A 12403-nucleotide genomic window follows, 5' to 3' on the forward strand; every position below is an offset into this window, starting at 1 on the left:
AACACCTGTATAACACCTGGCTTGACAAAACTCTTTGTTTGAAAAAGTGCTGTTTAAAAAATGGTATCTTTGGAAAACGTATAAGCGTGTGTGAGAGGGGGAGAATCCATATAAAGCAAGTTCTTAAAATTTGCAAAGCTGTTTACCACCAAATACACTGCCACTTATATCACCTCTCTCCTTTCAGCACCCTAGAAAGCAAAGAGAATGGACATAAGGTAGCAAGAAGGAATGAAAAGGCAAAGATAAGGTAGGTCACTAAGAGTCATTTTAAATCCCCCTCCTCTTTTCCTCTGATAATTTGGGAAATTTCTCAGCAGCTGACATCTATGGGGAAAATACCCCACTGGGGAAAGCAGGGCATCAGAGATAGAAGGATGTAGTGGAATACAGGAAGGTGGCTGGGGATTATTGTTGGGGAAAGGAAGCCAAGGGAGAAAGATCTATAATTGGATGAAATTAGGCCTCTACTATAGGGATCTTCTTTCTGTAAGGTTGTTAGGATTGAATTAGATTCATGTAGAGGACTGATGTGATACGGGGCCAGAAGATTGAGTCCTTTTATCATTGACTAGGCTTTACTGCCTTTAAGGTTTTGGTTAAGGAAATGTCACTACATGGTAAAATTTGCTTCTCTACCTATGCATCTGAGTGTCCCAAGCCACTGAAGTCACATTTACTAGATCTGTATTAAGGGTTTTATGTGGTTTTCCAATCAGCCTTATTTAGACTCAATCTTGAAAATTATCTGGAGGGCCCACTATCCTGATGGCCACCCAGGAAAAGTCAAGGAGTTGGGAGGAGGTTCACTTACCAGACTCTCTTAATTACTTTTGGATTGAGGATGGCCTTGGTTTAGGTCAGGGTGTCAGACCTCTACACCCTCTGAGAATTAGATTTATCTGCTCTTCACAAAGCAAAATAACCTTAGTGGTCAAACTCAGTCATTTGAAGTAGACAGAGCTTAAACCAGATAGCCAACTGAACACTGAAGATGCATTTATCAATATTCATCTTCAGAGTAGTTCACAGCCAAGCCACAGTGACTAATGAAATAGGCCAGATTAGCCTGTGGACTGTTACCCTGTATGTTTAGTAGAGAGAGACAGGAAGATGGCAGTGAAGTGCAGCAAATATTAAAGGCCAGCCCATAGAGGAAAGCATATGGGCTAAAGCAGTGTCCTTGGAATAGGTGGCAGAGCCTGTCATAGTCATTATACCCTTTAAATAATAACATACATACAAATTTCAGTAGGTGGAATTTGTTAATGTAAAAAAAAACTAGAGGAAATTCATATAGTTTGTAATGGGTAAGGATACACTGGAACAGTTGTACACACAGACACACATGCTCACACATACACATTATTTTTTCAATTTAGCTTCTTAAATCTTCCTCTCCTGATTCCACAGCAGCACACAGGTTACAGGGTTCTAATAGACTCCAGCTATAGGATTCTCTGCTACTCAGAAAACATATGGCTAGCAAGACAGTATCCCTGTTTTTTCCTACATGGTTTATGCAGTCATGAGCAGTTGAAATCTTTGGAAGCAAACAATATTAGATACTGATGATCATAAGAAGGAATGACATAGGAGACTTTCACAGACTTGATCCTAAACTAGTCCTAATGATGACATGGTGGTTTTCACACACAGCTTCACACATTCAAAGCAGTCCACTTTAGCTGCATCACAGAGTCTAACGTGGTAACATGTCCCGGAGATTTCACACAAAGTGACTGGAGGCCGAAAAAATCTGGGCACCGTAGTCTTTTGGGACTGTGTCTCTATGAAGAAGGCCCTTCCATTGATAGGCTTAGCCGGAAACTCATTGACTTAGAGGGAGAAGGCGATGTGTGACTTGTCAGGACTGGAGGAAGAGGTTATTGGGAAGCCATCTTCCTTTTGTTGATGTTTTACACAGCATTCAAGCGGATGTCCCCACAGGGAATTGCTGTCGGTGTTTCTGGCGTGATACCTTTAATAATACGCTGTTAGGAAGAAGATATGATGTTATAAATATTCTTGTAATTTAATGCTTAAAGTTTTTTTCAACATTAATATTAAAGGTTAAATAGCATTTAAATGGTGGTTAATAGTAAATTGGAATAGTTTTATTGACTTGTTAAGAAAGGAATCCTGGGGCTTCCCTGGCAGTCCAGCTTTCACTGCAGGGGGTGCAGGTTTGATCCCTGGTCGGGGAAGTTCTGCATGCCATGAGGTACAGCCAAAGAAAGAAATTTAAAAACGAAAGGAATCCCTAATTTGTTTGTTCTCAAATATGGGTAGAAATGCCATATAAAGGAACTATATAAAAGCATCTGTAAACTAAAAAGTCACTCTAACACTAATAGGAGAAAATGATGACCCTTGAATAGAACCAATGCTGGCCCATAACATGCCTTTGATGGTCTGGGAAAGGACATCCATTTCTCTGAATAGAGGAGGCTTCATGTGGCCCACAGGGCTTGGGGAGCAGAATGAGCCCTGGATTCTGGTTCCCCCCACCTCAGCCAGGCTCCTTGTGCCCTGCATACACATTACAGTCACAGTGGATAGTGCTCAGTCACTGGAACAGCCAAGATGTTACTGCCTTAATGAATTCACCTGTAGTTAGTTCATACAAGGGTGCAAATTATTACATAATTTTAAAAGATGTGCCCATTCAAATCATCATTGCTAAAGCAATCTCATTTTGACATAGTACTTATTACAGGGAAAAGACTGAGAATCTTTACCATAGAAACAGCTGGGGTGCACAGAAGCTTTTGGACAGATCTGAAATATGCTTGGGTTTGGGTATGAAATACACAGCCTGCCTTGTAAAACTTAGCATTAGGGTGACGTGAAACAGCTCAGAGATGTAGGGAGCACTGCAGAGGTTTAGGAAAGAAAATACCCAGTTGCTCAGTAAAATCTTTGATAGCCAAAAATCTGAACCTATGGTTAGCAAAGCAAAATTGGATCTGAAAGTATATTTTGATTTATTGATTTTAGGTGAGGCTCTGCTACTTGTCCTTTTATTTTGGATTGAAAAGTATGTGGTCCCCTTTAATCTTTTATTTCTTGGTTCTGGGAGTTATTCTTCTTTAAGGAGCAGGGCCTATGGAATTTTAAAAGTTCCCATTCTCATAGGTAATGAAATTCACAAAATTGTTCGTGTTGTGTTCCTGATGACCGTAATGAAACCTCACCCTGGGAATCCATTTAAAAAGGAGTTACTACAGTGCTCATCAGCTACCTGGACATGTCTGGTCACAGAAAGCAAATTTTCACAAACCGTTCTTTCTCAAAGATGAATCTGTAACCCATAACTGATAAAGGAGAATTAGGCCTTTTGAGAACTGGACACATCACTCTAACTAGTCTTCAGTGAAGCTATACTGTGCAGAGAGAGAAGAGCAGTCAGGCGTATGGCAGAAGCAAGACCCACAGAGAAAAGCACAAAAGGTTTTGTGCTGTAACCTCTACTTGCCCATTCTGCTGCCCTTCTTACTGCTTATTTCCCAAAAGGCCAGGTACACTTATTTCCCGTATTTGGGCAGCATTCCAGTTGCCAGACTATTACTGCTCTCAAAATTTTCCAGTCCCTGGCCTTCTGCAAGGTGATCATGCAAGCACTGGATCACTGTTACCATCTTCATGATTTTATTAGGGACCATATTCCCAGTGTCTTTCTGCAGGTCACTAAGGGCTTCTCTGACAGTCACCTAATCCAGGTGATGACTCCAACCTTGAGACCTCCAGGTTGCAGATGCCCGTGACAGGCTCTAAATTACAGGTGAGCAGGTGGTGACTTACTCCACAAACTCCAGCCTTGTATGTGGCTAGGGCCCAGAAGAGTTATGAAATTTACTTTACTTTTAGTCTTTTTAAAAAAAAAAAAACATACCAAAATGTCATATGAGTTCTCCCTCCCTCATATATAGAATGTTATAGACCATAAAGTCTGGTATTCACAAAAAAATTAATAGTCCCTTGGGGTGCTTGGCAAAAACATGCTTTATTCCTCTTAGAAACTAAGCATGCATATAGGCATGTTAAGGCTTTTCAGAAGTCCTGTTGTAAAGAGACCTGTTTAACTTTGCCTTAATCCAGCATTCTGCAAAATTATTTGACCATGTAACATTTCCCCAGCAGTAACACTTAATTGATATCCCATGGAACTACGCTGCTTACAACACACGTTGGAAATGTTAATCCAGTTCAGTGAGCACGTGTTAAATATGAAGAAACTAAGGCCCAGAGAAGGTAAGTGACTTGCCATAGTCTTTTCCCTCCCGGGCCCCCTTGATTGGCTGTATCGTGATGCTTCCTAACCCACTGTTTCCCATCTGGTGGCCCTGCAGTCAGCCTTCTCTACTACTAACGGATCTGAGCTCTCTAATTGTACACCTTTGGGTAGCATTTCCTTGTGGCCAACGGGAATTTGCAAGAAAGATGACCAAGACTTGAGGTACAGTCTGTGACCAAAGAATACTGAAATGTATTGACCTGAATGCGCAACCCTGACCTTGGCCTCTGGGTTTGGTGAGCGGGGTCAGTGGGCTGTCATGACTGCCATAAAAAACAGCCTGAAGGAGCAGACACAGTGGCTCTGGCCTGAACATATATTTCAGACAACACCAGAATCCACGGCCCTTTGGGAGAAATGAGGTTGTAATAGGGCTGTTCTGGGAGTAGGAAATTAGGAACTCCTTGCAGAGTTCTGTTCACCTAGAATTCAGTTTTTCTATTTGCAAAAAGAAGCAATCTCAGTTCTCAGAAAAGAGGTGCTATGTAATTGCCTCAGGCTCTCACTTCATGTTTCTTGTGAAATGTTTTAGGAAGATGAGTGTGATAAACTCATATTTGAGTTTTGCCTCTAAGAGCCCACAGACTAGCCCAGCTCTGATCTCAGGTTGTTAGAGAGCACATCCCTCTAGCTTTCCCCCAAATACCACTTATCACCTTTGAGCTCGCCTCTGGCAAAAGCACCCACCCACGGACTTCTGTAAGCAGCCTCTTCTTCAGGCTCTCCTGCCACAGTACCCTCGCTGTGGCATGAAACACAACCAAGCAAGTAACAACCCAGCATTTTCAATTTTGCTAACATTGCTGGGAATCCTGGTGGCCTGAACTACTAACTCTGACAGCGCAGGATGAAAAGTGACAACTCGTCTCCCTAACCTCTAGAGCCAATGTCTACATCCGCAAACCATTAGTACCCTGAGGACACAAAAGAGAAGCTGCACCTAAGAATGAAAGGGCATTGGACCAAAACCCAGAAGCCCTGGATTCTGAGCTTCCCTGTACTGTGTGTCCCTATACAAGTCACTGAAATAGGGAAACTGTGAGCATCAGCATTCCCAGATTCAGTATCTTTGCTAAGGATACCTGCCCATCTACCTCACGAAGTATTTTGATAACAAAGTAAGATAATCTACATGAAGATACTTTAAAATATATACAATCTTATACAAATTGTAAGGTTCTGTTATTGAAATTTTTACAACACACTATTCATTTACTGACACAAATCCTGCTATTATAGTGGCAGCTTTTTTTTTCCTCCAGTAACATAAGCTAAAACTATGATATTATTGGGCTTCCCTAGTAGCTCAGATGGTAAAGCATCCACTTGCAATGCAGGAGACCTGGGTTTGATCCCTGCGTCGGGAAGATCCCCTGGAGACGGGAATGGCAACCCACTCTAGTACTCTTGCCTAGAGAATCCCATGGACAGAGGAGCCTGGTGGGCTACAGTCCACGGGGGTCTCAAAAAGTCGGACACGACTGAGCAACTAACACACACGCACATAATATTGTTGTAACATCCTTATTTAGTGATGATTTTTGAAATAGCCCTTATCACATTGCTGTTAGAAAAGTGACCACAGACATTTTCCACCATAATCTCTACTTAAGTGGATTTAAAGTAAATCCACTTAAATCAAATTTGTGTTATTGCTCCAGACACCACTGATCTGATGTCTGTGCTCAATGGAATGCAGGAGGCAAAGCAGTTTCCTAATATGTTTAGAATGCTATATACCAGGCTGTGCACTGTGGCGCATCCAGACAACAGCTCACTCATTCACCTTCATACTTGAGGCTTATGGGAGATGCCCTAAGATGACAGTGGCAGCTATCAGAGGCTACATAGTGATGTAGGTATATGATTATATAAGGCTGAGAGCCTCTTGGTGAATCCTTGCGGTGGATTGCGCAAGGTGGAATCCTTGCAAAGGATTCTCTCCTTTGAATAGAGCATAAGAACCCTTTTCTTCCCAAACAATTACCAGTCTACACACACACTGACTAGCACATACCTCCTTAAGTGTCCCTGGAGTGACAATCAGCCGATAGGTTATATATGTGGGGATGCAGATGAAAGATGAGGTTCCTATGCAGTAACCCAGGATGATGCTCCACCGAGGATAATCATACTGGAAAAGTCGTAGCTGTGGTGGGCTCATCAAAAAACTGCAGATGATGAACTAAAACAGAAATGTCAAGAAACATTAAAAAATTTTCACAACACCCACACAGAGACCGTCCTGATACCACAGAAAGTGAAGTGAAGTGAAAGTGGCTCAGTTGTGTCTGACTCTGCAACCCCATGGACTGACTACGCAGTCCATGGAATTCCCCAGGCCAGAATACTGGAGTGGGTAGTCTTTCCCTTCTCCAAGGGATCTTCCCAACCCAGGGATTGAACCCAGGTCTCCCGCATTGCAGGCGGGTTCTTTACCTGCTGAGCCACTGGAGAAGCCACCAATGCTAAAGGGAAGAAAATTTCAGGAAATTGCCTAAGGGTGAGATATGCTCGATTGATCTCTTGACACAAAGAAGTCACTAATTTCTGTGCCTCAACTGCAAACAAGGAAGTGCTTATCTTGATTTTTCCTCCCCAACCCCCACCTCAACCCCTACAGTAGGGATGCCAAGGCCTCAGAGAGTTATTGAGGGGAGATACAAAGGAGAAGAGACTGGCATCCATCAGGCATAGTTCAGGCCCCAGTTTGTCAGATGGTGGAGGAATAAACTGGGCAGCCTCTCCATGGCTCCTGCCAGTCCTAGGGCTTCATCTCTTTCTCTGCTTTGTTTTTATTTATCCGCCCCCCTCCCATTTCTCTGCTGATGTTTTTGGTGAGATGGAAGGCACCTACGTCCAGGAGACATAATAAGGTTCTCAAGACCTGGAGCGGATGCAGACTCCTGAGCACCTGTTTCTTCTCTCCTCTCTCTTTATATTAACCCCAAGCTAAGGACTAGGGTTTCAACAAGGCTGGCTCTGCCACGAGGCATCTTGACAACAAATGCCTGCCTGCCACTGGCCCGTGTAATGAAAGGAATAATGGAAGGAAACAGCAGCTTAATACACTTTTTACTTAAAAATTCAGTGAAGATTTCAACCAAGAAAAATTTCACGCTGCACTCCCAACACTCAGTTTATGAGTCTTCTTATTTCAGTTTGTTTTCCAGAGAGAGCGTAAATGCCAGTTTTTGCCTAGTAACCACTGTGCCGAAATTGTTATTGCTCTTGATTTAATTTTATCTTATTATTTCATAGTCATAAAGAAGACAGTAATGTAAATTATTTGTGTGGTTAAATGTCTATTTTTATCTTTTTTTTCTTTGTCCTCAGGTAATAAAAATGGGAAACTGTTAAACACACATCCATCTTCAGCACAGTAGTATTCCTAAGTCCAGGAAGAAGCTTTCAAAATGAGCCTTGCCATTCGCAAACCTTTTCCTCAGACAGACTCTCCTCAGCCCCAGCCCCAGCTACTAAGGAAGGTGATTTTGGAACAGGGAAACGTAGGGTCTGGTCAGGAGCTGTAACTTGTCTCATCTTGGTGGCAGGTGTGTGGAACCTCACACAGTCCAGGGAGGCTGCAGGCTCCCACTGTGGCCACCAAGTATTGCTCCAGACACCCCCACCTCCTCTTGCTCATATACAGTATTTTCTTTTTCATAACTTAGCTTCAACGAAAAAGAATATTTTAAGTAAGCTGCTCATTGTTTACCTAAAGCAGCCTTAAAAAGCCCAGAGCAAGGGATCTGTTAAGTAAACCCAGAAGTGGAGGACAGATTTGCCTCCTCTTAATTGTGCCCTGAAGCACCTTTAGAAGAAGTGAGTATAGTGAACGTCACAGAAATTATAAGTCACGTGCCTGAACCCAGATCTGTACCTGGATTTTACTGGCACAGAAAATCATTGATTGTAGCCCAAGTGTTCACCCAGTTTGCCAGACCACCACAGAAATGAAAATACTAAAAGCATGGGGCCAGGACTAGAGTAAGGCATATGAGGTATTCACCTTGGATACAGCATTTAAGGGGGTGCCAAAATTCAGTAATCAAGAAATAATATTTTAGTGCAATACTTTAAAGAAACAAATTCTTGATAGGACCAGATGAGAGTGAGTGAGGTGAGACATGCCAAGTATATGGTCAGATCTTGTGTTTATTTAAAATGCTGGAATTTGTTCATCAGTAATTTTTTTTGCATTAGTTTTAATTTTTTTTTTAATATTGCATAAAAACAGTATTTATTGGGACTTCCCTAGCTGTCCAATGGTTAGGACTGTGCTTCCACTGCAGGGCACCTGAGTTCAATCTTTTTTTTTTTCAGGGAACTACGATCCCTCATGCTGCTTGGTGTGGTCAAAAAAATAATAATGATAATATTTATCGTGGCTACTAGGACTTACTGTGCTGCTCATGAAGGACCTGACAGGTGTCCTAGTAATTCTGTACTCATTTTCTTAAAGATGACCCCCGCCAGAGTTCTTTAGGCATAGATTTTGAGTCAGACGTAGAATTCATTTATTGTCAAATGAGAGTGCTCAGCTCCAAGGGTTGCCTGTTTGCCCAAAGATGGATAAGCGCCCTGCTAACATCCCAAGTGTGCTCTGAGGTAGCCTGGGGTAAAGTGACTCCGTGCACATCAGCAGGGATTACTCTCACTTCTTTCATTTATCTGTAACTCAATTTAGGGTGGAAGGAGCTTTTTGATCTTCTAGAACGAGAGACAGTTCCTTCAGTCCAGCTTATTAGGCTATCTGGGCCATCCATTTCCTCAGAGGACATGGATACAGCTGTGCCTTCTTTCAAAACAACTCTTTCGCATTCTTTTTTACTTTCCCAGGGCAGCCCTTTATTTTTTGTGCTTTGTGTACCTGCATGTCTCGATATTCATCTGTAAGATGGCCAGCGTGCTCATTCTTGCTTCTGTTCTGCTTCATCTCTCTCTACCACAGAAGCCCTCCTTCACTTCCATTCCCTGGACACTGGAGATTTCCAAAACCAAAGCCAACTTTGCCCCAAGCAGCAGATACTCTCAGGACCAGGGGCTCTGGTATATGCTGTGGGCTCCAGTGTTCCTCTAGGTCTTGGCCTCGTAGTTCCTTTACCCTGTCATCTTGCTGTTGCTTTTTTGTATACTTAAAACACAATGTATTTTTAAGTCCAGAGATTTTAGCTGTTTTCAGTGAGAGGGTTGGTCTGGATCACTAGTCTGCCATTACTAGAAGCAGAAGTCTTGACATAAATGGGTTATTAATTTATATTATTACCAGTGCTTCTAGATAATCTACTTAAATCCTTTCATTTGTTTTTCAAAGGAAGGAGAGACACTGGATTAGTTCCCTGAGGAAAGAAGCCATGTCTGTTCGTTAGTTCACTTTCATATTCTCCACGCAGGGAAGGAATGGTGCTTGGGGCTGAGACTCAGGAAAGGCAAACAAGACCCTCACCCTGGGTGTAAAACTTTAGACCGAAAACCGAACTGAGACCTGAGTTTATCTTCCATTTCCTCATCGACTGCCTGTGTAGACGTTTGATCCAATATTGAAAACCAGGGATTGACGCTTTCAAGTATAATCATAGAAATGTCTGTTTCTCCCTTCAGTTCTGTGTTTGCTTCATATATCTTGGGGACTCTGCTGTTTTGTGTGTGTAATTTATAATGATTTCATATTCATAATAAATTCACCCTTTTTCATTAAAAAAAAACAGCAGTGGCTATAAGTTTAGCATAAAGTCTGGCCTGGCAATTCTTGCTCAATGAATGTTACATGTTATTATCATGGAGCAGGGAAGTGATGAAATAATGTGACAGAAGCCAGAAGAGTGGTTAACTTTCTAGGGATGGTGGTGAGTGAGTGAGGGTGAATCTTTTCTCTAGGGCCAGAGGAGAAGGGAGATGACAACTCACCAGGAGAAACAGAGGACTGATGGCTACCCAGCAGATCTTCCAGAACCATCCAGGGCTGAAACCAAGCATTTCCTTCACATCACTGCAGAACTGATTGATGCCTACAGTCATCCAAAAGAGGAGGAGATTGACTAAGAGAGGAAACAGACTGTCCTCCTAGCCCCTGACTCAGAGAGAGCAGCAACTCTGGAATTTCTCCATAGGAGGGGTTCAGGGACACCAGTCTGGCCTGAAAGTGGGATGGCAAACATGTCACAAAAATGCTTGTTATAGCAAGCAAAGCTCTTTCTACAGAGAGTGGGGGGACTGGTGGACATTTGGGCAGGGTCGTAAAGCCTCGTCTTGGTGCCCACACCCCCCTTCCAGGATTTCACCATATATCTGATTTTATCCTTACTGTAGAAAAGGAAGTTGAACTTTGTCTAAAAATGTTGAACCCACTTGATAGAGACTGACTCTGACCATATGCTAGAAACTTTCAAGAGAAAATTCTAACCACACTATTGCTCATTCATATTGTCAGATCAAGATCAAGGTTCTTCTCTACAAAGTAACCGGCAGGAAAGTGAGAAGTGGGAACTCCGACTGGGGAGAGATGGAGAAGGGGAAGGAAGAGCGCTCTGTGGGTGCTTCCCTGAAAGTGCCCACAGGTCTGTAGCATCACAGACTTGGAACTTGGTTCTCTGAAGTGCTGAGGGGGTGGGGAGGACTTCTTTCAAACACACAAAAAAGTCCCCAAACCAGGCCCACGTATAACTCAAAACATGGGACCCCGCCTTCTTCATGTTACGTGTAATGATGTACATGCAGCTGTTGTGCTATCATAGAAAGTGGGAAAATAAATATATTCAGAATGAAGTAATCGCTTTTTGATTTTAAAGATCTGTGAACTTGGTTTTCTTCATTTCCACTGTCTGTGCCCTCCCGATCCTTGCCCATGGACTCTTGGGATCCCTGCCCAGGGACCCATGTCAGCTTACTCTGCACTCCTGGGGGTTTCACCCTTATCAGATTCCATCCCACAGCTGGGGGAAGGGGAATAAACTGGAGGTTTTACCAAGACAGATAATCCAAACAGAAACATTCTGGCCTCTTGCTTGGAAGATAAGCTCCTAAACTGTGTCTGTCAGATCTTAAGCAACCACTGTGGATAAGCTATAGGGAACCACTTCAGCCTGTCCACTGAGTAAACATTTACTCAGAAAAAAAGTCTTCCCAGGAGCTTAGGCAACCTGTTGTACAGAGTCTGGAGGAAACAATGACCTGTTTCTGAAGAAGGCACGCAGGAGGTGATGTCTTGTACACTGGCCTGCCTTTCTCTGACAAATCCAGCCCTTGTGTATTCTGGGGCCTACACAGGCTGGTGTAGGAAGGATATGGTGGAAGGAAGCATCTTACCGTAGAACCAAAACACAGCAACTGCTTCAATCAGGGCCACGGTGAGCACTGCAGGTCCCGTGGCGAACTCCTCCAACAGCTTCACCACATAGGCCCCGCCCTGGAAACGAGACCACCAACTTGGTTCAAGGCCCGCTGAGGCACTGCCTCCTCTTTTCAACAGAGACAAAAAGAACTTCTTAGGATAATCCTGCAAAGTTCTCACCTTGGATCAAATACAAATACCCCAGAGCCTGCCTCTTAGACTGGCTTTGGCAGGGTAGGCAAGATCTCATCCTATCAGACTCCTCTTCCAGCCCTACCGGTCACTCTCTTGTTTCCTCCCCACCCCAAAGCTTTAAAGACAAACTGAAAAGCACCTCTCGATCTACTTTCTTCAGTTTACTGAACACCTTCTGTGTACTCTACCCTGGAGAATCCTGGTCCCTAAAGACTGAATCTGGGAAACTTACAACACCGGACACTGGGCCCAGTGGTCATGGTTTTGCCTCTGTCCTGAATCACAAATCCCATGGGTCCTACACAGGTCCCCAAAGCCCTGCTGAAGCTCCAGAGCCATTTGAGTCATGGCCTAAAGGTAAGTTGATTTACAAAATCCGCCTTGAGTCAGGAGGATACAAGCCTGCCATGCCTGTAGGTACTGTCTGATGTACAGTTTTATAGTGTTTACCTCAGCTCCCCTCCCCCTCAAAAAGAAATCACTGGAGAAGGTCTGACTTCATCACCATTGCAACTTCTCTGGAGGAGACAACGTGACAAACCCAAGGTGCCAGCCTCCAGATATTCTGGGCAGTATTC

General features: G+C 43.2%; 1 protein-coding gene and 1 long non-coding RNA gene across 6 annotated transcripts in view; one reads left to right on the forward strand and one right to left on the reverse strand.

Moving 5' to 3' along the window:
• Window positions 1-166: 166 nt before the first annotated feature.
• Window positions 167-11065, forward strand: LOC101904701 (uncharacterized). Of its 2 annotated transcripts, none has more exons than XR_009491588.1 (3): window positions 167-250; window positions 4141-4254; window positions 7634-11065. It is a non-coding gene; the product is annotated as an uncharacterized lncRNA (long non-coding RNA). The 2 variants fall into 2 exon arrangements; XR_009491589.1 differs by having other exon boundaries at window positions 4144-4254.
• SLC6A4 (solute carrier family 6 member 4) overlaps window positions 1251-12403 on the reverse strand; it is a 32860-nt gene continuing 21707 nt past the window's right edge. For 2 of the 4 annotated variants that reach the window (XM_024979631.2, XM_024979632.2), the window contains exons 11-14: window positions 11606-11705; window positions 10208-10308; window positions 6315-6482; window positions 1288-1994 (exon numbers count right to left, since the gene is read on the reverse strand). In XM_024979631.2, the coding sequence (XP_024835399.1) occupies window positions 1920-1994; window positions 6315-6482; window positions 10208-10308; window positions 11606-11705 (444 nt within the window). In that variant the 3' untranslated portion in view covers window positions 1288-1919. 4 annotated transcript variants of the gene reach the window in all.

Source organism: Bos taurus, chromosome 19 (genome assembly GCF_002263795.3).
Source record: "Bos taurus isolate L1 Dominette 01449 registration number 42190680 breed Hereford chromosome 19, ARS-UCD2.0, whole genome shotgun sequence".
Taxonomy (NCBI): Eukaryota; Metazoa; Chordata; class Mammalia; order Artiodactyla; family Bovidae; genus Bos; species Bos taurus.